Source organism: Lycium ferocissimum, chromosome 12 (genome assembly GCF_029784015.1).
Source record: "Lycium ferocissimum isolate CSIRO_LF1 chromosome 12, AGI_CSIRO_Lferr_CH_V1, whole genome shotgun sequence".
Classification (NCBI taxonomy): domain Eukaryota; kingdom Viridiplantae; phylum Streptophyta; class Magnoliopsida; order Solanales; family Solanaceae; genus Lycium; species Lycium ferocissimum.
The window spans coordinates 31,845,356-31,871,275 of NC_081353.1; the positions used below are offsets into that span (position 1 = coordinate 31,845,356).

The 25,920-nt window shown below is 35.3% G+C and overlaps 2 protein-coding genes across 2 annotated transcripts in view; both read left to right on the plus strand.

The window, feature by feature from the left end:
- LOC132039003 (defensin-like protein) overlaps positions 1 to 25,920 on the plus strand; it is a 72,142-nt gene that overhangs the window by 15,666 nt on the left and 30,556 nt on the right. The window lies entirely within an intron of this gene.
- LOC132039004 (defensin-like protein) lies at positions 9,104 to 10,212 on the plus strand. Its single transcript, XM_059429529.1, is given in 3 exon segments — positions 9,104 to 9,263; positions 9,755 to 9,951; positions 9,954 to 10,212. Coding segments are annotated over 3 exon segments (321 nt in total). The 5' UTR covers positions 9,104 to 9,199; the 3' UTR covers positions 10,014 to 10,212.

The window sequence follows — 25,920 nt, forward strand, 5'->3', positions numbered from 1 at the left end:
TTGTAATTGTTAGCTTCGCATAACACCTTTCTATTTCAATCCCAACACTCAGATTCGAACTCTGGAAATGGAATCACTTTTGATAGTAAATCCCTAAGAAAGCATCAAAACATGATTTTTTTAATTTTAAAATAGATAAAATGGAAGAGTGGCAAGTAAAGGTGGTTCGTGGAGTTGTAAGTACTCCTCCATCCTTAATCAAAGGTATCGGGTTCGAGCTATGGGTATAGAATCGCCTTTGATAGGGAGCACTTTACTCCTCAAAGGGGCCTTTCCGACGCGAATCCAGATTAGTCGGACCCAAAGTGGATACCGGCGAACCCAAAATTTCCACTTTGTTGCTATGTCCAAACGGATTCAAGGTCGTCCACAGTCACCTGAGTCCCATCCATTTTCTTGTTCAAGCACATTTTTTTTTTTTTTTAAAAAAAAAATGGTGAAGGGTCACAAACCATTATAGTATTCAAATTTTAATAGTGTAAAGCAAAACATGCTTCTCATGAGTTCTTGAACATACATCTAGTTATCATGACTTAAAACATAATAAATCATTAAAATAAATTCTGAAATTTTTAGTAAAACACCCATATAATGATATTTCAGCTTCTAAACAAGTTTATAAACTTTCACGGACACTGAATGCTCGCACGATTCTATTGCCATATACATCAACAATTCTAAATATATTTTCAAACACCATAAAAGCATGGTTTATCCTAGTAACAAGGGTCATAGCAACTCACCTAAAAATCAACTTATCAACCTTCGAATCAAAGTAAGCTACAACGCAATGTATCACGTCAAAATATTACATTCTACATAACATTATCATACAACATCAATTCCAATTTTTTGAGATTAATAACAACCCTTAACATTAGGTTAGAAGTCCCAAAACCTCCATTATAGTTCTTAAGCTAGCTCTTATCTCTTGGTAATGACGATACTTAGTTTAATGGACCTATTAAAGTAATTTGAATCATTACTAACTTCAACAAAATTTCACGTCATTATTTATCTTTTTCTCATTCAATCATTCTAACTTTATAAGCTTTTACTTTTCGGTTCTTATCCAAATAATATTTTATATGTTTAATATAACAAGAGTAAATGATTTTGTACTGGAAAGGGAAACGTGTCCATTGATAAGCCATTATTGGTTGTAAGAAACTCAAAAATCAAGGTAATGCAAGCATGTGACTCTGCCATTTGACAACAATCCTTTCACGAAGAAAGTAAGGTTGATAATTTTGTCATTTTCTAAAGTAGGGATGCACATGCATGACACCTCAGGAGAATCTCACATTAAAATAAGAGAATAACTAAGCTGAAGAGCTTTGTAAGATACATACGAGTTTAAATGCATGGTAAGTGTATTTTTGGACTCGATGATGGCGTAGTTCGAGTGACAAATCCCTAAGGTTTATTAAGCCAAAGTGGACAATATATGACATGGGTTTGAGCTATTACATTATATTTCCTTAATGAGAAGCTTTTATAGCCGCAAAATGTTATGACATGTTTAAGATCACAAATTTTAAAATTTTTATCACAAATTTTAAAATTTTTTTTAAAAAAAAATTTTATTATGCCAAATCAAATAATGCTAAACAAAGTAACAATTACGCTCATTGAATTCATTCTCATGACATACTTCGTCTTCTAATCACAATTTTTTTTTTTAAAAAAATAATTAATAAACCGTATGCCAAATCAAATAATGTTACTCCTACAAAGTAACAATTACTATGGCTCATTGAATTCATCTCAATAGAGTAGGTCATGACCACTAACAATCCCTTGACTAATCGTACATCTATTTTAGAATTACTAGTTCACCGGTTAATTATAAGAGTTCGTACACCGTAGATGTTACTCTAACGCTTATATTCCTATGGTCATCGTAAAAATAACAAGAACGCATTTATAGCTTCGTATTCAATCATTTTCGTTTAGCAGCACTTTTAGGCATAATATTCCTAAAACACCCTTTTCGTGGTCAAATCTTGCGTCTAGTCTCGCGATAACGGGTGATTCGGTTATTTAATTGACAAGTTTTAGTCCTCATTTGACATGCGAGGACGAATGTTCTAAAGGAGGGGAGAATGTCACACTCCATAATAATCCTTGCTACTTGTATTAAAACAAGAAAGAATGAGTTAAGAAGGTTCAAGGAAAGTTAATCGAGTTAGTAAGAATATCGTTATAAATATGGTTGTCTTAAGTATCTCGAGGTGACCTGGTAACCTAAAGGATTTGAAATCGCGTTATGAGTATGTATATGAGGTAATGTGAGTGGCCTTTTAAAGTATTTGAGATTATTAGTAATGATATAGAAGATGGACAAAAGATAGGAATATACTTTTTCGATTGGAGTTTCGTCGAAGCTTTGTGAGTTCTACTTATGGTTATTGTGATTCTACGGACCCTTCGAGACATGTATATGAATTGTTATGGATGTAAATGACTGTGTATATGTATGTATAAGAGGTTACATGAGGTTGGAAGAGGATTAGAAGTTAAACGAAATGAATCGGAACAATTTCGGAAAATCTCGGACCCGATTTTAGCCTATATTGTAGGAGGCATATCTCCTAGTATATGAGGAGTTTTAAGGTGTTTCAAAAGCCTAACATTAAGTTCATCGAGTCTAGTTTGCAACGCAACAAATATCTCGTCAAAATGATATCGAGGGTAAGGAGATATGGATGATTCAAGTCGGGCTGAGTATTAAGACTATCTCAAGATACAAAGTAGAGACTTTAACTTCCGATTTCGTTTGAAGTCACAATTTATCTACAAATTTTGTTTGGTATAGAAGCATTAATGGAAATTAGGAACTACTTAATCGTGGTGTTAAGTTAAAATTAGTGGCAACAATGAGCCAATATGAACATTAACATGCCATGTCCAAAAGATGACTCAAAGTCATCTTAAATAGAATACTATGGGAGACATACAAATATACATTTAAATGTGATTCATCCACTACACTTACATTATATTGTGGACAACCAAATTGAAAGAAAGGAGTGTGGAATTCAGCCAAGTGACTGAAAATAAGGCATCCATGTGAAGCATGCATTTGAATATTTAAGCATCTATTACTTTATGAAAGTATACATTATTTTAGGAAGACCCAACATGGTGGAGGGATCATTTCACATTAAATATTGCTCATTCATCTTGGCATAATTACAATGGACAAAGGATGGTGTATGAATCATTCACCACACATACAATTGTCTTGTAAACAATTGAAAAGAAAGAAGAAAGGAGAAACAAGAAGGTGAGGCTTGGCCATACTTGGCCTAAAGTTGTAGAAAAAAAATGGAATTTTAAGTGTAAAGTTAATGGAGTGACTCATGCCATAAGTGGAGCATGTGACCAACTTGTAGGCATCAAATTTGAACCAAATAATGACCAAGAAATCAGCCATCACAATTCATTTCAACTACACAACACAAAGAAAGAAAACTTAAGCCTAGAGAGAGAGAGCATTCGGCCAAGGGGCTGATTTTTTGAGCCCTTTGAGTCTTGATCCAAAAATTATTTTCCAAGGTGTTTCAACCCTTTAGAAGGTCCCTAAAACGTGAAGATAGTCTTTGGAGCAACAAGAACCATTTTCCATCTCAAGTCACCAACTCTAGCCAAGTAGAGAAGTCAAGTTGTCAAGGTAAGATCTAACTTTCTTTTCAAGTATTAAGGGTGATGTAGATGTGTGAATATAAGTTGTATGCATGAAATAAGGTGTATTGATGTTGGAACATGATAGTAGTTATGGGGTTATATGTGTTGATGTTGAAGTATGGTTGTAACTTGACGAACATGAATCGCATGCATAAAATCATGAAAGTTGGCGTTGGAATGTTAGTTGGCCGTAGGGACTGTTTTGGTGGAATTAATGGACTGATTTTCTTTAATAAATATGGTTGTTACTATCATAGATCTCATGGTAAAAAGAATGAAAAGAATTGGAAGGTTAAAGGTGAAGTTATGTTAGTATGAAAATGGTTGAGTCTATGATTTTATGTGAGAGATGTTGAAGCATGGTGTAGCCGTGTGTGGACTGTTTTGTGAAGAAGTTAGTGAACTGTTTTTACTTGATATTTTGATTGTTATTATCATGAATTTTATGATGGAAAGGAAGGTGTTTAATGGTTGGAGTTGAAACTAAAGTCATTTGTGAGTTGTTTTAAGGATTATAAAAATGACGATATAGCGTAGTTGCGTATGAATTGATGTTGTACTTGTCGTGTGGATAGCTGGTCATAACTTACTAAAATTATATGAAAAGAAGACATGAAATGATGTATAAAAATCGCATGTGGTTGGCTTAGTATGTTCGTAAACGTTTGCAAGAATTCCGAACATCGTTATGTTGTCGGTTAGAGGCTGTTTTGGACATGTTGTGGTAGTGGACTGTTTTGGACTTGTGTTTTCATTAAGTTGGAAAGAATAATTATAAGTTAAGAGTATACATCATATTGTATGTTGGATGGGCTGTTATAAGTTGTTACATGCAAACGTTAAGGCTACAAACTAATAAAAGTAACTTGAGGATGTCGAAACCGTATGTGAATCGTTATTGCATGTTATGAATGTGGGTTGTTTAGAATATTGTGTGGGCTGTCCGGATTGGTATTGAACACATAATTATTGATGTTGTATTGGTAGTATGTGGTTGGTTTAGATACAAGAGAAAACATCGCCTAAACATCTAGAAAGGAGTTACTAACGTTAGAATACGTTTGAATCTCCCCGTAGCTTAACCATAGTTGTTGGCGTCTTAATATAGGTTGAAGTATTATTGGGTAGCGTACACATATTGTGTGACGAATAAGCGCTATAGACCCCGTCCGTTCGGAAGCACTTCGAAGGAAAAAGCTTTGGCGTGAAAGTTCGTGACACCCTGTTCGGCATTGAGGTAGGTTACGGTTTACTTTATGTCTAGACTCGGTTAGCGAAACGTATGTAAATAGTAGTGATTGACGGGAAAGCATGATAGGCCTTCGGGCATGGTGTGGAGGTAAATTCCATCTAGGTTGGTATTGCCATTTGTTATGTGGGCTTGTCGGATGTTATGTGGGCTTGTCGCCATTATTGTGATATCTTGTTATGTGGGCTCGTCGCCATTATTACGATATTGTTATGTGTTTGTCATTGTATTGTGATTTCATGTATTTGATATAATTCTCTCTCTCTTGTTCTCCCTTAATGGTCATATGGAAGAGGAAGGTTATTGCGAGAATTGAATATTGAATTGCAATTCCTAGTATGAATCTATGGAACCTATGATTGCGGTGATTATTGAGGTTGATTCCATGCGAGGCATGCATCCCATATTCTATGTGCTATGTGATGTAATTATCACCTAGTTGTATCTTTATCACATACTAGCTCCCTCACCTTATGAAAGGGAAGGGTAATATTGATGATTGAGCCGTGGCAATAATATGACTTGTACTTGTTTATTGCATATTGGTGATATAATTGAGATCGATATCATGCATGACATGCTTTCATATTACTCTTATGTTGTTATAATGGTGAGGAGAGTGATTGAGAGACTCCGAGGTTTTTGGAGATTGAGAGTGACGAGAGAGAGACTCCGAGGTTTTCGCCGGAGATTGAGAGTGACAGAGAGACTCCGAGGTTTCGCCGGAGATTGTGAGTGTTTGTTGCCCGAGGTTTCTTGCCGGGAACGATGGAGTGTCCGATGCCCGAGGTCTTTGCCGGGATCGTGAGAGTGTGCTCGTGATCCGAGGTTATATTCGGAGCGAGTGGTACATGGACTTCGCGGGTCCCCCATGGGTCATGACTATGAGGCATTGCCATAGCATACGTGTGTACGGGAGTGGAGTGTGAGAGGTGACTCGCATTGCATAACATTTACATAGCACGACATTGCATTGCATAGCACTCCATTTGAATGGTCATTCATGTCATTGCATGGCACATTTCTCGATTGATTCTTGATTTGTCAATTACCGAGTTGTTGTTTGTGAGTAATTATTTTAAAGGTGGATGGAATCGAGGTTTATAGAATTCTCCCTAGGCTTATAATGCGAGATATTGAGATCCTTGTGACTATCGTTAATGCAAGACTTTCTCATGTGCTAGATGTGTGTTTCGTGTTTGATTACTTATCCGCTTACTTGTTAGTTGCTTCTTGTTTATATGCGTGAACTAACCATTGTCGGCCTATGATACCTACGAGCCTAGTGTTGTGCTCATACTACTCTTGCTACACTCTTCCGGGAGTGTAGAGTTATTTTCGTGCGATGTTCGGAGTCTCACGACCGTTTCGAGGCATTCGTCAAAGGCGTTTGGGTGAGCTATTTGAGATATTGCAACCCGCAGTCTCTCCTTAGATTTCGTTGTTCTCTATCCTTCAACGAAGTCGTATCCGATTTGAGTCCGTTATCTATTCAAATTGTAAACTTCTTAGAAGCTCTTGTATGAGTCTAGACCGATTTTGGGAATTTCTTATAATAATAGCATTTATTCCGCATGTTGTATCAAATTAAGGTGGTTCAAGGGTTCGCCCACCAGGGAAGGTTAGTGTGGGTGCCCGCATGATCCATGATTTGGGTCGTGACAGTATTCCTCCTCATTAGCCTAAGCAAGTCTAAAGTGTGTATTCCTTCTCATTAACGAAAACGATTATTCGAAAAAGCTCTATTTATTCTTATTACGCATGCAAACTATATTTCCCAAGTGCAATTCACACGCCACAGGTAGTGCTCAAGTATTTCGTCAAATAATCAAACAATTAAGATCAAGAATAAAGAAATAACCCAAAGATGGAAAACCAAAAAATATAAATGATAATCAAACGTCAACTTTCATGTTTGAGCCAAAAACCCTAGAACTAAAGAGTTTAGCTCCACATAGACATGGAGGAAAAATAACAAATCATCCGAACAAAAACATAAAAACGAGTACTACAGAGAAGAAAAGGTAAAACCCTGTAACTATGGTCTCCTCGGCGGCTTATAATACTAAGATAAAATGAATAGTCTGATAGCAATATTGTTTTAAAAAATTCTGATTTTTTCATTGCTTGAAAGTTAAGATGTTAAAGTTGATTTGCATTTCATAATGGCTTTTGTTTCATTGTATTATTTATACTTGTAAAATTATGTTATATATAATTATAAGTATATAATTATAAGTTGAAAGTGGCGTGTATATATATATATATATATATATATATATATATATATATATATACAGTTTTCTTTTATTTTTTTGTATAATTTTACCTATTTAAAAGTATATATTGTAATTATATTATTTTAAGAAATACTAAAAAATAATTCCCATGGGGCTTACGCCCTGTGCATCGGGGCTTACGTCTCGCTGAGGCATATGTAAAATGACACGCCTTACGTCCTCGCCTTTTAAAATACTGATATTATTCGAACTCTTGAAGAGTTTCTACAAACAATATATTATCTGCTGAAAGAAGTTGAAATAAGAAACTTGCAGAATTCTTTGTTCTGAAGTGACATATCTTTAATCAAGTGATGCATTTATATATTTTGCTAATGAGGGATTACATTCATATGATGTTGTTCTACATGACAATCAAATAATATAAAGAGAACATTTGTTTATAAAGCAAGTCAGGAATGCACTTGGAGTGATTTCAACAACATTATACGCCGATGCAACTCTATCCAAAGAATGAGATGCAGCATACATAGCCCAACTAAAGAGAGGAGTCATACAAGGACAAGGCATGTTTCATCAAAGTTGTTCTTCAAACACGATCTCTAAAAGAATGGTGATATCAACGTGCAACAGATTGGTTCACGTGATGATTTGGCTGATTTGTTCACCTAATCTCCACCAAATGAAACTTTCGAGAAGATGGTGCATAAGATAGGAATGCGAAGATTCAAATTTTAGATTGATGTTCTCATCAGGGGAAGTTAATGTGCGCTGTACTCTTTTTCCCTTGTCCAAGGTTTTGTCCCAATTGGATTTTTCTAGCAAGGTTTTTAATGAGGCATCCAAAATGCGTATTATTAGAAATGTGTACTCTTTTTCCTTCGTTAAAATTTTTCCCACTAGGTTTTAATGAGGCACATTATCTATCAAATAAACATCCAAGGGGGTGTGTTATAGATAAATACCATTTATTATGGATTTCTATCATGTTATAGAGAAATATCATTTATTATGGATGTCTATATTTAAGAGAGAAATTAGAGTTAGTAACTTTTGGATCAAGTCAGTTTTCCCTTATAAATAGAGGAGCTCTCCTTCATTGTAAAATTATCCCTCAAGAGAAATAAAAATTCTTCTCTCTTCTCTACTATATTCTTTTTTTAGTTATATTATTTTATAACAAAAGTTAGATAATTCCTTCATTCTTAACCAGAGATTTCGGTGTTAGGCTTTGTCCCGAATTTCTTACTTTATTTGGATTTTACTATAATTGTATTGTACTTCAAAAGATTTTCTTGGTGGAAAAGAACTCTTCCAAATTCATCCTTTCCTTGAAGGAGAAGTTTTGCACTTCTATAAATTGAGGATTTTCCTTCTTAGACAATAACAAAATAGCATCCACAATTTAGCCTTTTAGGGATAAAGAGTCTTGTTTAGGGGAGATTATTCTCCGATAGTTTTATATCTTCTTTTATATTTATTAGTTTTTTTCATATGTAGATCAATTCACCAAACTATATTTTTATGCATATTCTAATATACTTTTCTTTGTTTCTGATTTATCCTCGCTCATGTTGTAGTCATTAGCTTCGCTTGACACCCCTTTATTTCGATCCCAACACTCGGGCCCGAACTCTGAAAATGGAATCACTTTTGATAGTGAGGGAGCGCTTTACTTCTCAAAGTAAGATTTTTCGGTGCAAATCCATATTAGTCGAACTTCAAAACAAGTACCAAAGTACACCGAATGAGAAATCAAAAAGAAAAATAAAAGAATTTGATGACCATGTGGAACATGTTTTTTGTGTTACTGATATCTCCAAACATTAAAATTACCAACAACCATGGTGGAAAAATTTATTTCACACATTTACTGGCCCAGTAAATTTTATCCTTTTTGGTTTTACTTTTATTCACAGTCTATAAATACCTCTATCGTGTTAGTGTTTATTCACAACTCAGAATTCCAATCTTTCTTATTATTAATATTTCCCATCTCTTTCACTCATCCAAAGAGACTATGGCTCGCTCCTTTTGCTTCATGGCATTTCTGATCTTGGCAATGATGCTCGTTATTGCCTATGGTTTGTCTCAATTTATTCCTCTAAATTAAATCCTCATACAAATAATAAAGAATTATGAGCATTATTACTCTGTTCCAATGGTTTGTTACGTTTGACTTTGAGGAATTAATCATGAAGAAACTTGTATGTATTCCTCTAAAGAGTATACAAATAATTTTTCTTGAAGGAAACTAAATTTATTCGCAGTTCAAAAGTTACTATTAATGATTGGCGGCTTTGAAATATCCTGAAAGAACTCGTTTGCTGTATTTCGCTTAACAGCATACAAGCAATCACTACATAAAAAAATTGGATTTAGTTGCGAAGCTTGTCACTAGTTTGTCACTAAATAGCTCATAGTTTATCTGTTGCTAAATAGAATTAACAATGAATTTTGTTGTGTAACTATAAAATTTGTCTGTCGCTAATTCCTATTTTTTTGGTTCTGGATATTTCTTTTGATCATGTCTTTATTTTGTTAACATTTGTAAGTAATTGTGAATGATTTGTAGAGGTGCAAGCTCAGAACATTTGCAAAACAACAAGCAAGACTTTCACAGGATTATGCATTACCGCCCCGCCATGCAGAAAAGCTTGCATCAAGGAGAAGTTTACTGATGGACATTGTAGCAAAATCCAAAGAAAGTGCCTATGCACTAAGCCATGTGTATTTGATGAGAATATTTCAAATGAAGCTGAGTTGACTTTGGATTTGAGAAAGCAAAAACTTTAACAGAAGCTGTGCTTGAAGAAGAGATCATGATGGAGTAATTAAGAGAGATTAAGGATTTAGTGTCATGAATAATAATAAATTGTTGCCTTTCTTAAAGGGTAGCCTATAATGATGCGTTCTTGGCCTCTAGTAGCCATTTAGCACACTAAATAAGTTGTGACACATCAGTCCTTTTTGGATCTTGTATCAAGTTAATGTATGTTTTGATGAAATCAAGGAGAGTTCTCTATACAATAATGCATCACTAGTAGTATATAATATTTTTATTTTAACATTACCCAATCAGGGTGTGTTCGGTACAAAGGAAAATGTTTTCTAGGAAAAAAAGTAGATTTCTGACTTATTTTCTATTGTTCGGTATATAAACAAAACACATTATCCTAAAAGCATTAATTTGTATGTAATCTAGACAAATTATACTATAAAAGGTGGGAGTGGAGGGGTAGGGGTGTGGGGGTGGTGGAAATGGGAGTTAGGGGGTGGGGGTAAAGATGAAGTGTGCTGGATGATGGGAGGACACAATCAATGTGGAGATGGGGATCCTTCCCTGCTCTCTGTTCCAAACTCATATCTTGCAATTTGCGATGTAATATTAAATGCCAAAAGTGTGTGCGTTTGTCTTTCCAATTCCACAAACTTGTACATTTATTAAGATGAATGCTTTCTAGCTAGATAATTCCAAAAGTACCTCATAGAAATAAATGGCGAAAGGGAAAGAAAGTTGAGGACTTCCAAGCAGTCCTCAACCAACACAAGTCATATGCCACTACCAAAATGCAGATAACAATAACAAAGCAATTAATTAATTCAATACTAAGGAAGAAGGAAAGAAGGGACAATAATACAGGTTATGGAAATCATGATGTGAGATTCTCTCTGGCAATTTGCATCTTCTTTTCTCCAATATCTTTCCATGGAAATATGACGTCTTCTTGAGTTGTAAAGGTGACCATACTTCAAATACCTTTGTAGATCATCTCTATTACGGATGGGCATGGTAGGGTAGATATCGATTACCATATCGAAATCAATATTTTTTATACCGCAGTTTCGGTATTATGATATTTGGTACAATATATGGTATGCATTTTTAAAAAGTTTAGTATTCGATAAGGAATTTGATATTCATAAAGAAAATACCGAAATACTGAATACCATACCGAAGTATATGGTTACATATACAATTCATAAATCCTAGTACTATAATACTAACAAATATATAAACTAGTATTATTAGAAAACTAATTGTTTAAACTTTTAAACTTTGTCAACCCTATCTTGATTTAAATGTTTTTTTTGTGTAATTGATTTACGAAGGCGATTGTTTTTATTTTCTTTTGAATATTTTTGCATGTGTAAGGTGTTAGTACAATAATTGAGACGTTTTTTGAGTAGCCGAAGTCATAATTCTCTACGATATGAGTATATATAAGTTGAAGTTAACAATATGTGCCGATTTCCGTACCGCAAAATACCGAAATCGAACTTAAAAATACCGAACCATACCGAATTATTTTGGTATGATAATGGTATAGTATCTTTAGGAATCGAAAATCGAAATTACTAGAACTTTCAAATACCGTACCATACCGTATCATGCCCACCCCTATTCTCTACTCAACACTTTAACAAGTTAAAATCAACACATTCAGAGCTAGTGATGAGCAGATCTCTGAAGTCACGAATGCAATTGAAGAATCAATCATTTTTATTAGCCCAAATGCATAGACAGCCAAAGACGGATTCAGGATTTAAACTTTAGGGGTTCAACCTTTTAAGATTATTAGTTGAACCCATTGTATTTTAAAAGTTATGGGTTCATACCTACTATTTATTATAATTTTAATAATTTTTTACAAATAAATTTATCTTTCCGCGTTGAGAGTTAGGGGTTCAATTGAATCCCCACCTTTAAGCCTACATACGCCCTGTAGACAGCCCCTCAAAGTTGATCAAATTTTTCATTTTGGCACCTCAATTAAAATTAGTTTCTATTGAACACTTCAATACCATAAATGCTGTATCTATTGAACACCTCATGCTTATGTGGTAAAGAAAGTGGCTCCCACCTCTCTTATTTTGTTTCTTCATCACAGAACTCCCACCGTTATCATCTTCTTCCAGTTTGGTGATTGATTTCCATAGATTTTCTTTTTATTTTATCCTTTCTTATGTTCTTTTGTAGGAGCACAAATATTTCGCCTTTCCCATGCTAGAACAAGTTTCACAGCAATACCGTTACGTTGCTACTACCTATTTTACTGTTGAAGATTCATCAAATCAAAGCTCTTTAATTTCAAACCCATAAGAATCCTATAAAAGGGCATCAAGAAAAGTGAAAAGGCAGCTACAGTCACCTGAAAACTTTTAACCGGCTGTAAAAATGAGTACTTATCGGAAAATTCTCCAGTGAAGACAGCAACATCCTAGTTTATTTTTTCAATTTTTTACTCTACACTTATCTGGGTAGTTCCTAACTATCAAGAACTTTAGGTCCTTGATTTTAGATTATATTAAATATTTCTGAATTAGTCTGGGTATCTTTTGTCAAAGATAAAACCTTTTTGTTCAATTTATCCAAAAGACATCTGTGTAATATTAGAAAGGAAAACAATTGAAGAAAAATTTTCTGTGTCTATTCATGGTATCTCCAACGAGTATATATACATTACAAAGGAATTCAAGAACTTTCTATTCTAATCACAGCTGTCCTATACATGATTGCCTGTGATACTAATTAATTTTATTCTCCGTCTTTGGATTTAGGAAGATACTAGAACCTACAGCTGTACAAGTGTACAAAATACATAGTATATTATTGAGTATATTCCTTTAGGTATTTTGTATGACTAGGAAATGGGCTCGGTGATATGCAAACCCGATTGGGCCTTCTTGCGTGTTTCCTTTTGTTCCAAATAAAAGGCCTAAAGTTGTTAAATGATCCGATTTGCATAAATGACCTTGTCTTTGTCATATAAAGTGGTTTGAACGATACACACGATGAAGACAAACTTCTGTTGTGTTCTTCTTTCTTCATCTTTTCTTGCCTTCTCACAAATGCAAAATTCCCATGTCCAACACTCCCCCCCCCCCCCCCCCCCAAGTTCGAGGGGTGTGATGAAACCCCCAACTTGTTAAGTAATTTGTGATGAGGAACACCAGGTAGGTGTTTGGTGAATATATCGGCTAATTGAGAGGTTGAAGGGACAAAGTTCACAGAAATAAGTCCGGCAAGGAACTGTTGGCGAACAAAGTGGCAATCGAGTTCCACATGTTTAGTACGCTCATGAAAAATGGGGTTTTGGCTATATGATAGCAGCTTGTGAATCTGAATGAAGAGAGATCGGAAGAGATGGTGATATGGTGAGATCAGACAATAATCGCACAAGCCAAGTGATCTCAGCTACGACTCGCCGCATAGATCTGTACTCCGCTTCTGCGGATGATAGGGAAATCCAAGATTGTTTCTTTTATTTCCATGAAATGGGTGTACCCCTAAAACTGATGAAGAATCCGCTTATCGATCGTCGAGTCTCAGGACAAGAACCCCAATCAGAGTCGCAGTAAGCTTGTAAATCAAATGAACCACTTGATTGGAATAGCAAACCAAGAAATTTGGATTTCCAATTAAATAGCGAGACAGTGTAGTGCTGCTTGATAGTGTGGTAAACGAGGGGATTGCATAAACTGGCTTAAGTGTTGGACAGCAAAGGACAAATCTAGTCGGGTGTGGGTCAAGAAGTTGAGTTTCCCAAGTAGACGACGATAGATGGTTGGATCGGGTAGAAGTTCACCCACATCAGCTCTTAATTTTGTTGAAGGCTCGATGGGAGAAGAGGCAAGCTTCTTGTGCTGACAGTTGAACTCAGAAATGAGATCAAAAGGTAAACTTTCTCTGAGTAACTATTAGACCTTTTTCCTCTTTGAGTAATTCCAAACCAAGAAAGTAATTTGCAAGACCAAGGTCTTTAATCTGAAACTCTGAGTGTAGAAACTTCTTCAAATCAGCTAATTCACTTAAATCATCCCCTGTAACTAGTATGTCGTCAACGTAAACAGCGAGGATGCAAACACCACGACTAGTCCTCTTGAAAAACAATGAATAATCATTCAATGAATGTGAATAACCTTTAAACTGAAGGGCAGAAGTCAGCCTAGCATACCACTGACGAGAGGCTTGTTTAAGCCCATATAGGGATTTATTTAATTTGCAAACTAACTTAGGATTTGAAACTTGCAAACCGAAATTTGGTATCCTCATATAAACCTCTTCGTAAATTTCCATGTAAAAAGGCGTTATTTACATCCAATTGAAAAAGACCCATCCCCTTTTTTGTTGCAATCAGGCACCTGACAGTGGTCATCTTGACCACAGGTGAATAAGTTTCTGTATAATCAATACCTTGTCTTTGTATGTCTCCTCGAATAACCAAACGTGCCTTATACCTTTCTAAAGAACCATCTGCCTTGTATTTTACTTTGTAGACCCATTTGGATGGTAGAGCTTTATGACCAGGTGGGAGTGAGACCAAATCCTAAGTATGGTTAGCCTGTAAAGCTGCAAATTCTTGTGCCATTGCTTGTTGCCAACAAGGATGCAGTGAAGCTTGGGAAAAGGTACTAGGTTCAGTGATGTGAGCAACAGTGTTGAGAAAAGTTTGGTTGGAATTAGACAAAGCAGAAAATGCTAGACTAGTCGGTTTAAGGGCAGCTGCAAAAAAAGTGTTAGTTACATCAGTTAAATAAACAAAATTGCATATGTAATCTGGCAAATAAGTGGGAGGATGTTTGACTCTAGAAGACTGTCTAGTGGGTAAAGTAGCAGGGACGAGATTAACTCGGAATTGGTGATTGTGAAGTAGATGAATCGGGCAGAATAGGAGGAGAGATGGATGTAGACTCTAGTAGTGTAATAGGATCAGGATGAGTGATAGGTTGTGAGGCAGGATTAGGTGAATCAAAGTGAGTAGACTCTGACATTGTATTAGGTGCAGGATGAGTGGTAAGTTCTGATGTAAGATTAGGGGAATCAAGGGAAGATGGATCAGCTGAGGAAACTGGTGATGATAGTGGTTGAGCATTTTCAGATGTGATGGGAAAATCAGGATGAGTAATAGTAGAAGGATTGGATGTATCAGGTAAATTAGTGGTATTTAGTGTTTCAGTTGAAGTTGTGATAATGGGATAGACAGGACTATGAGAAGAAGATGAAATAAGAGGAAAAACAGACTAAAAGAATTTGACATCTCTTGAAACAAATATTTTCTTAGTTTGCAAATCTAATGAGTTTATAACCTTTCTGGTGAATAGGATACCCAATGAAAACACATTTTGTAGCTCGAGGATCTAGTTTTGATCTGAATTGTGACAAAGTGTTAGCATAACATAGACAACCAAAAGACTTGAGGGACTGATAAGAAGGTGGAACCTTATAGATAATTTCATAAGGTGTTTTATAGTTCAAGATCCTAGAAGGAAATCTGTTGATTAAATAAGTAGAGGTTAAAAGACACTCACCCCAATAAGATAAAGGAAGATTTGATTGAAAAAGTAATGCTCTACAAGTTTCCAAAAGGTGTCTATGTTTCCTTTCAACCACACCATTTTGTTGTGGTGTGGCAACACAACTAGTTTGATGCGAGGTACCTTGTGATGACAAATAATGAGAGTTTTCTATTTGGATCCAAGTTCCTTGGCATTATCTGATCTTATGACCTTGATTTTGGTTTGAAATTGTCTTTCTATCATGGTTATGAACTGCTTGAGAACATAGAAGGCATTACTTTTAGTTTTAAGAAAATAGGTCCAAGTACCCCTACTATAATCATCAACAATGGTTTAAAAATATCTAAATTCATCATGAGTAGAGACCTTATAGGGACCCCAAGTGTCCACATGAATAAGTTCAAAGATACCTTTTGTAGAAATATTACTGGATTGAAAATTCAACTTGGACTGCCTAGCTTTAGCACAAACATCACAAGGAAATGACAAAGTAGGAATAGATGGAAAACTGGAAATGTTCTTCATATTAGATAATGGCAAATGCCCCAACCTTTGATGCCATAGGTTTACATTCAAAATAGAAGAACTAACTGAAACAGAACTTGAACTAGGAACAACTGAATTATTACAAGTAGACTTAAAGGAAAACTACTAGTCGGAGACATGAAAGCCGAGGCGAACTTGTACTTGGCTTGATAGGAGCGATTTGAGAATGTATAGGCCTTTTTGAACATCACAAGAAACCTTTGGGCTCTTGTGGAAGGGCCACGAAAAAGTGCGCCAAAAGAGAAGAAAATGAACATACAATGGCGAGAGAGTGAACTTGTGTATGGAGAGCAGATTAAACTTAAAATCTGGCACAAAAAGGACATTGTGTAACACTAGGTTAGGTAAAATTGTTCTTGCCCTTATGTGTGACTTTGAGTCTTTGAGAATTTGGCAAACTAACATACAAAACTGCAGATAAAGATGTAACATTAGACAATAATGATAGATCATAAGTCATGTGTTCTGATGCTCCACTGTCTAGTATCCATGAATTTGAATGAATTTGAGAAGAAAAAGACTATAAACTAGGATTAAAATGAGGTGTAACTATACCAGCACAGTTGGCAGTAACATTGACATCAGAATTTGCTTCACTTGTCTCACCATATTTGAATTGGTGAAGAAGATTTGCTAACTGGTTCTATTTCTCAGTAGTCATCTATTTTGCAAATGATATAAGATCTCCATCATAAGTTGCATGATTGTTGTTTTGTTCTGAAGGAACCACTGAACTAGTATTGCTATGAGCAGGAAACTTGTTCTTCTTATTTCTTGTGAATTTGAAATCTGGTGGGAAACCAATTATTCTATAGCACTTGTTGGTATTGTGATTAGTCATCTTGCAGTTAGTACAGTAAAGTCCTGAGTTTTGCTTGTCAAAATTTCCTTTGTATTTTCCTTCATTCCCTGTGTACTTCTGCTGATAGTTATTTGGAAATCTCTAAGCATTGTTGTTATTCTACCTTGGACTTGAGACCATAAAAGTAGCTTGAGAAGGGTGTGCTTCCATGTGCACCTCCATTTGTTTTTCATCTTGTCTGAGAAGAGAATAAGTAGAACTCACTGTAGGCAAAGGACCCATCATCAAGATGGTGCTCTTAACACTGGAATAACTGCTGTTCAGTCCCATAGGGAACTGAATCAGTCTTCCATCTTGATGAGATTTGATAGTCTTCAGCTTACCACCTCAAACACACTTACAGGAACAATGATCAAAAGTAATCAAAACATCAAGCTCATCCCATATCTTCTTAACCTTAGTGAAATAAGCAGCAATGTCTGAGTTACCTTGAACTGCATCTGATAATTCTTTTTGTAATTGGTAAAGCTGAGCTCCATTGCATTGACCGAACCTTGTTGCTAATTCTTTCCAAATTTCCTTTGCAGTTTTTTAGTAGAGAACAGATTCAGCAATGTCCTTTGAAAGTGAGTTGAGAATCCAGGATATGACCATGTCATTACACCTGGTCCAAGCTCTGTAATAAGCTGATGAAGGATCTGGCATCTCAGATGTACCATTAACCATTCCAAGCTTGTTTTTGGCTGAAAGGGCAATAACAAATGCCCTACTCCATCCTGCATAACCTTTTCCATCGAACAAGGTGTTGACAAGCAACATTCCCGGTGAATCTTACGGATGAAGATAGAAGGACTTGAGTGGTCATTGATTGGGTTGGCTTGAGTGTGAGTTTGGCTTGATTCAGTGTTATCTGATTCAACCATTGTAGTGAGAATTCAGAGATGATTGAGAGCAAAAAATGAATCTCATAGCAGGTTATCTACTGCTCTGATACCATATTGGAAAAGAAAACAATTGAAGAAAAAATTATGTGTCTATTCATGGTATCTCCAACGAGTATATATACATTACAAAGGAATTCAAGAACTTTCTATTCTAATCACAGCTGTCCTATACATGATTGGCTGTGATACTAACTAATTTTATTCTCCTGTACTGGATTTAGGAAGATACTAGAACCTACAGCTGTACAAGTGTACAAAATACATAGTCTATTATTGAGTATATTCCTTTAGGTATTTTGTATGACTAGGAAATGGGCTCTGTGATATGCAAACCCGATTAGGCCTTCTTGCGTGTTTCCTTCTATTCCAAATAAAAGGCCCAAAGTTGTTAAATGATCCGATTTGCATAAATGACCTTGTCTTTGTCAGATAAAGTGGTTTGAACGATACACACGATGAAGACAAACTTCTGTTGTGTTCTTCTTTCTTCATCTTTTCTTGCCTTGTCACGAATGGAAAATTCCCATGTCCAACATGTAATGATGTTTTTTCTCGCCCTTCTCCAAACTTTATTAACCTAAGAGAGATGATCTAACATACACATGTAATTATAAATTCGGAAAAGGGCCAAATATATCCCTGAACTATCAAATTAGGGTCAAATATACCCTTCATTATACTTTGGGTCCAAATATGTCCCTACTGTTATACTATTGGCTTAAATATACCCCTCCACCATTAAAGTTGTTCAAATTGGAACCTAACCCCACATGGCACTAAAATTTTAAAAAGGTAGGCAATATGTGGCATGCCACTTCACTAGCCAAACTCAATTTTACCCCACCCCCCTCTCCTTCCATATCATCTTTCACCATTAACATCTAAGAAGAAGATTATTTTCCTTCATCTTTTACAACCTATAATAGCTAAACACAACTATGAAAACACCACTGTCAAACAGCAACCCTATAGTGACGATCTCCATTCGTCTATCCACTCACTGTAAACCACCCTTTCTTCACCATAACTGCATCATCAAAATACCATGTAAATCTCCGTCAAACAAGCTCCAAAATGCTGAGTCGAGTCAACGAGGTGTCCGTCAGTAGCTCCGTTCGAGAGGTTCTGCTCTAGTTTTGCATTGGTTGTGGTCAATGTTTAAGTTTAGTTGCGGATTCATTTTAGCCGTTGTTGTACGAACAGTTGCTTGGAGTTTTTCTCGTAAATAAAGTTTAGAAAAGGCATATTTAAAAGTTCATTCTTTCGGTACTTTGTTGTTTAATAATGCTTTTATCTTTTTCTTGAATGCTTCTATTCTTGGTTTCTCATACTCTCTATTTGTAAATAAAAATGGCAGGGGAGAAAACAGGAAGAGGACGAGGATGACGATGTTTCTCATATAGGGGAATATATCATGGCAAATGATGTTCTACATCCAGCCATGGAGGAAATTGGAAGCAACCCACTAATGGTGAAAGATGATATGGAAGGAGAGGGAGGTGGACTAAAATTGAGTTTGGTAATTGAAGTGGCATGCCATATATTTCCCACCTCATTAAAATTTTAGTGTCACGTGGGATTGGGTTACAACTTGGACAACTTTAACGGTGAAGGGGTATATTTGAGCCAATAATATAACTGTAGGGGCATATTTGGACTCAAAATATAACGAAGGGTATATTTGACCCTTTTTCGATAGTTCAAGGGTATATTTGGCCCTTTTCCGTTATAAATTTTGAGCGGAGTTCCTTTTTCTTTCTTTTTTTATTTTCAAAACATGGGAAGAAGCTCTTTATGGTGTTTCTTCACCAACGCATGTTAAACTTCTCAATTCTTACTTTATTTTTCTCCTTCAATAAAAAGAGTGATAATATGAATGACATTTTTAAAAAGATTATTTTTACTCAAAGTGACTACTTACCAGAAAATGGAAGAGAAAAAACAAGAAAAAGAAAGAACATGGGGAAGACGAACGAGAGGGGGTGGGGAGGTGGGGGTATTGGGGTTATCAGAAAGTTTTTTTTTTTTTTCCTCCTTAAAAGCCTTTTTTCATAGTTGTTCATTTGTTATTTACACGTGTCACATATTAATTGGCCTTTATTCCATATCAGCGTGCTTGATAAACACGCGCTGCATTTTGAAAAGAGATGTTAACTCAGGTGTTTAATAGAAACATTATTTATGGTGTTGAAGTGTCTAATAGGAACTAGATTTAGTTGAGGTGTCAAAATGAAAAATGCAATCAATTTAAGGGGCTGTCTATGCATTTGGCCTTTTAATTATTATTCTCTCAAAAAACTATGCCTCAACTAGAAGGTGTCTTAATCAGCTTTTGCATATCCTTCAACTCAAGAACAGCTCCTAACGGTTAGTTCTTCCTATATTCTATGATGTGCGCAAGCAAAGTGGAATCTTTGTTGAAGCCTTAAATGGGAAAACGTGTCGATTAACAAGCTTTTACTGGATGTGCGAATGCAAAATTTAAATAAACCCGCCAACTCTGCCATTTGGCACCAGATTTTAGTTCCTACATTTAGGACCATTTGGATATTCAAGTAATTCCAACTTATGAAGTAGATTTAGAATTTAAATTTTATTAATTTAATTTTTAATGGTTTTTTAGCATCATTTGAATATATTATATTAAAATGTTATGAGTTTGCACATAAATTTTTATTCTATGTCGAAAATATCTAATTCATATTAACTTGATATCAAGAAGATGCATCTGCCCCTGATTGCGACTCTTCCTGGCAACAGATTTTAGGTTGTAAGTTTAATTTAGGACCATTCACGAAGAAAATAAGGCTGATTTCAAACCTCTTTTAATGCAACATTTTATGTCCTTTTTGTCATTTTCTTTTTTGGCTTTTGCTTAAATGACACATCGCGATTCAAAAAGAAGATTGACAATTTTTTATCACGCTGATAAGTTTATCAAGAGCGTGTACATGACACATTAGGCGAATCTCACGTCAAAATAAAAGTGGAAAGTGAAGAGCCCTATAAACCATACAATAAGTTCTATATATTTTAACGCAAAACTAATTTCAAATTGAAGAGTAATTTCATGATGGATGAAATACTTTGTTCTTTGAATAGTTTACATGAGAGCATTTTGCGACTCCAATGATAGTATAACTCGAGCGATAAATCCATGAGGTCAGTCAATAATACGTGTCATAGGCTTGGATTGTGACATATACATTTTCGGAATAAGAAGTTTTTATAGTCGCACAAATCTTTATGACATATTTAAAATCACAAGATTAAAAATTTTACGCCGATCCCTCTATGTTCCTTTGGCTTATTTATTGAACCCGCTCTGTGGGAATTTTTTAGTACAGAAAGTGTCAAAAGTTCTACAACACACCAATATTATGACATATTAAGATTACAAGTTTCAAAAGTCATTTTTTAATAAATTTTACGTCAAGTCAAACTATACCAAACAAAGTAAAACGGAAGGAGTAACAAGTAATATGGTTCATTCTTATCCATTTTCAAGAGGTTTACAATAATCTTGAAAGTCTAATAATGCGAATAAATTAGTCTCTTTTTTGGAGAATAACTAATTCACGTAGCTCATGACCATAATCATTAAAGGTTATGGAGGGGTAGGTAAGTGTCACACCCCTTTTTTGGGTCCTGCGCGATCAATGCACATGGGTTTTATATTATTAAAGAGTTCTTTCAATTAAAGTGACGGTTGTGAATAGGGATTATTTACTTATAGAGTTGCCACTTGGAATTGAGTTTTGGTGTTCGAAGTCACCTTATGAATCCCTAATCAAAAGGAAATGACTCTTTCAATATTAAGGTCCGTGAAAATAGAAGACCGGGTAAGGAATTCTGTTGACCAGGGAGAAGGTGTTAGGCATTCCCCGAGTCCCGTGGTTCTAGCACGGTCGCTTTATCGACTTATACTTAGCTTAAATCAAATTTGGATATATTATGTTTTCGAGCCTTGATTTGCTCGTACTTTTTATTGTTGAACTTTTCTTAGACTTAACCCGGATGCGTAACCGCATTCCGGATCTTTTAAGCGTCTCAACATAAGATGCGTAACCGCATTCTTAATCGAAACAAAATAAATTATTAAAAGAGTTTGGCCAAGGTGCGTAACCGCATCCTTGAGTTGTTTAAGCCTCTCGAAATAAGATGCGTAACCGCATTCTTAATTGAAACAAACATCTTGAAACGTGCCTAAAGCTCATCTAGCGTTAAAGGCAATTATTTGTCTCTAAAATCCGAGACTTAAAATTATTTGGTTATTATTAATTTTCACTCTTTTGACAACGGGTTTTGAATAAATTCGCAACCCATCTCGTCTCCTTACAATTAGTTTTACCTTTTTTTATACTACTAAGAACGTAGATTTGAAATAATTCGCATCTTGTCTCGCTCATATCACCACTTAATTAATTAGTTAGGCCTATATCATGGCCCGATGTATTCACGCGCTCTAATTAATTCAGAGGAGTCCATTTTATTCCTTCGCACAAAAACTAGTCCAAATTATAAAGAAAGAGCAAAAAAACTCATACGATAATAAATGTAAAGAAACGATTCTCTGCAGCCAAAACTTTAACAATTTAAAGTGCTGAAATTTCGGTTTATTTAAATGTTAAGACCAAAATCTACAAGATTATTATAATATGTTAAAATACATCCTTCATGCATCAACTTAGACCCCCGTTTTAGCGTAGGACAATCCCAATAAAGAAAACCAACACACTGATAAATACTGACTACAACAATTATATTAATTAAAGATATGAAATCAAACAAAGCAAGAGCTTCCCTCAATGCATGCCATCAGAATAATTATTTCATGCCAAATAAAGAATCACACTTTAACATACTAACACAAAACATATACGATAATCATAAGCATACGATTGAAAATGAATAAATTAACACAACCATTTAGACCAAAATCTCATGCGAACTTCAATTAATTGCACAATGCAGAACACCAAATTTCATGTATTAATTCTAGAATAAGGAAAGATCGGACCTTTATGTCATAATACCTCTGAAGTTCTTCAAACAAACGAGAACTTGGACCGGAACCTCGACCTCGAGCTTTCACGGGAAATCTCAAACCCGAAATATGACGACAAAAATCCTTTCGAATTCGACCAAAATGAGGGAACAAAATCGAAACCTTGCTGGGTTTTATGGGTGTGTTTTTGCCTTTTTAAGGTGTTCCAGTTGGTTGTTTTTTACTTCTTTTTTTTATTTTTTTATTTTGGGGTTTTCAGGAATGGTCTCGATGGTGTGAAGGAAGGTGGTGGTCGGTGGTTTTGGGGTGGTTATGGAAGCTTGATGTGCTATATTAGGTGTGAGGTTCTTGTAGTTGGAGAAGAAGCATCGAAATTAGTGAAGTGGTGTTTGCTTAAACTCCTCCTAACTTGAATATCCATGAGCCTAATGAATATGCCTTTTTCTATGGTAGATTGCTATGTTCGCTTAGCTGTTAGCATTTTAGGTTCTCTTCTACGTGAATATGGTGAGGTGCGGCTGATTTTATTGTGTGTGTTCTTTTTGTCGTCCTTTAGCTATTTATAGTGTATCTAGGTATAAGGTTTTGAGTGTGCCCTTTTTCCCAAAATGCCCATGAGTGTAAAAAATATGTTGGGAAGGAAGAATGGAATATTTCTTTTCAAAATGGATTGTGTTTTTTGTGTGGAAGAATAGAATTTTGCCAAGTGGCAATACACTATTGGTTCTATTTTTTATTTAATTTCACTTTTCATTAAAGGAATAAATAAAAATACTACGATAAATATATTAATTAACTACTTTAAAATAAAAATAAAAAAATCATTACACTAAGGAAAAATTTAAAAGGTAATTTAACTAAAAAATACTAGATTAAAAGAAAACCAATTTTTTGTTATTTTTCTTTCGTTAAAACACAAAACTTGTACTCTAAAATAGTGAATATTTTTGTTCTTATTTATTTATTTATTTATTTGCTTTTCCGTAAATAAAACTACTAAATAAAAATAGAATAAAATCGACACATCAAAATTAAAAGAAATATTTAGACACTAGAAGGTGAAACACCTCGGGGAGGGTCAAAAATCACGTGTCTACAGTCAGTATACCTTCATTCTTATGCAAATGTCTCGGATTGAAATTTTGAGAATTTAGTCGTCTTTATTGTGTGTGTGTGTGTGAACTTGTGTGTGTGTGTGTGTGTGTGGACCAATGTGTGTGTGTGTGTGTGTGTGGTGACAAAGTATTATTATTATTCTAAGTATAATGTTCTAACTGTAGTACAATTATAATGGTTGTTCCAAAACAGGCAAGCTGGATAACGAGGAAAATTCTAGAAGCTAGAGCTTGATAACGGATGCGATGCAATATACGGATCAAGCGATAATGCGAGACTCATCGACAAATTTATTTGAAGATGCTTGGTGATGGGGATAGGGTGCCATGGAAATGTATGATGTTTGGGAATGCAGCACGAAATAAAGCTATATTCATAATGTGGTTGCAACTACAAGAGAGACTCCTCACTAAAGACAGGCTGTTGAACTGGGGAATCGATATGAATGCGAATTGTGTCATGTGTCAAAATGCACTAGAATCCAGGGACCATTTGTTTGTGCATTGTGAGTTCACGCAACATGTATGGACTAAAATTTTAACCTGGATGCAGAGGCATAGTTTCAACAGCAATAACTGGAAAGATCATATCCAGTGGATGATTCAAAGGGCAAAAGGGAAGACTCAAAGGGCACAAATTTTCAAAATGGTTTATGCAGAAACAGTCTATGCTATATGGCACGAAAGGAACCAGAGAATATTTGAGCAGAAGGCAAAGGAAGCTGATGGTCTTGCAAGAAATGTGGCCTACGTGTGTAATATTAGAGCTCCTGGTGGATCCAAATATCTAGTTCAAGCATGGATGATTTAAGTACTTTATATTGTAACTAGGGAGTAGTAGATAGCAGCGGATGGCAAGGTAGATATAGGAGGAAGGTGGTCTTTGTTAAGACTAAGCTAACAGAGGTTGTTGGCTGTTTTGTATTTCATACTCAGGTGATTAATAAAAAAAAAGTTAATTACCTAAGAAAACAATTATAATTATGGTAATATAGGATTTATAGTTCTAACAGAATAAGGTTACCTTGTTAGAATCGGGTTGAAGAAGGTGACTCACTTGTATATAAGGAGGTCATTATGTGAATACAAAAAACAAAGAAAATTCTCCCAAAAATATTCTTGTCACTTTATCGCTTTCACCTCCCTTTAATTTTAGCGGTCTTTGATAGGGCAGCCCTTTATTTTTTAAAGTGAAATTTTCCGACCCGAATCTAAGTTATTTGAGCCATGAAACAAGTATCAGACATCGGCCAAGATATAAAAGAACTGTAACATCTCGGATCTTCGGGCTAAGGTTAAACGCGTAAGATAGGTGCTATAATGGAACCAATATGGAAGATATAGGAAGTGTTTTGAAAACTAATCAAGTCATAAGAAGAGCCTTTGGGCAAAACAAAGTTGGAAGCCACTCTACGGGGCATGTTTTCAAGTGAGGCTGTAGAAGGTCTTACTTCCAGCGATCATAACCCCTTTATTATTTGATAATTTGGGAAAACTTCCTTAATGAAAATTGTAGAGCTTTGAAAAACCTTTCTAACAGTATATTATGGGGGTCAACCGGACATCTGTACAAAAATTTATGGCCATTTTACTAAAGAGTCGCAAAGCAGTCCAAAAATACGAACCAAAATACCGCCAGTATCACAAAATATGGCCAGTATTTTGTTGGGCGTAAAATTCAATATTCCAGAACAGTATATATTCGTCCGTATCAGTCTAAATCATTATTTTTCTTTCCTTCAAGCCCTAGAATGACCTCCTACCCTCTCCCATTATCAAGAACACCAAGGTAAGCCTATTCTAAGCCTTCTAAGTCAATTCTAACATGTATCCATGGATTCTAATCAAGAATTCATCATTCTTAACCTAGGGTTTTCAAGAAAACCCAATTAAAGGGAATTCAAGAATAGACTTTGGGATTCTTCTTCCAGGAACAGATTTTTAATACAAGTTTGGAGCATTACCAGGTATGTAGGGTTACTATCTACGTGTGGGAACATCATTGTTCTTCCCCACGCTTCTTCT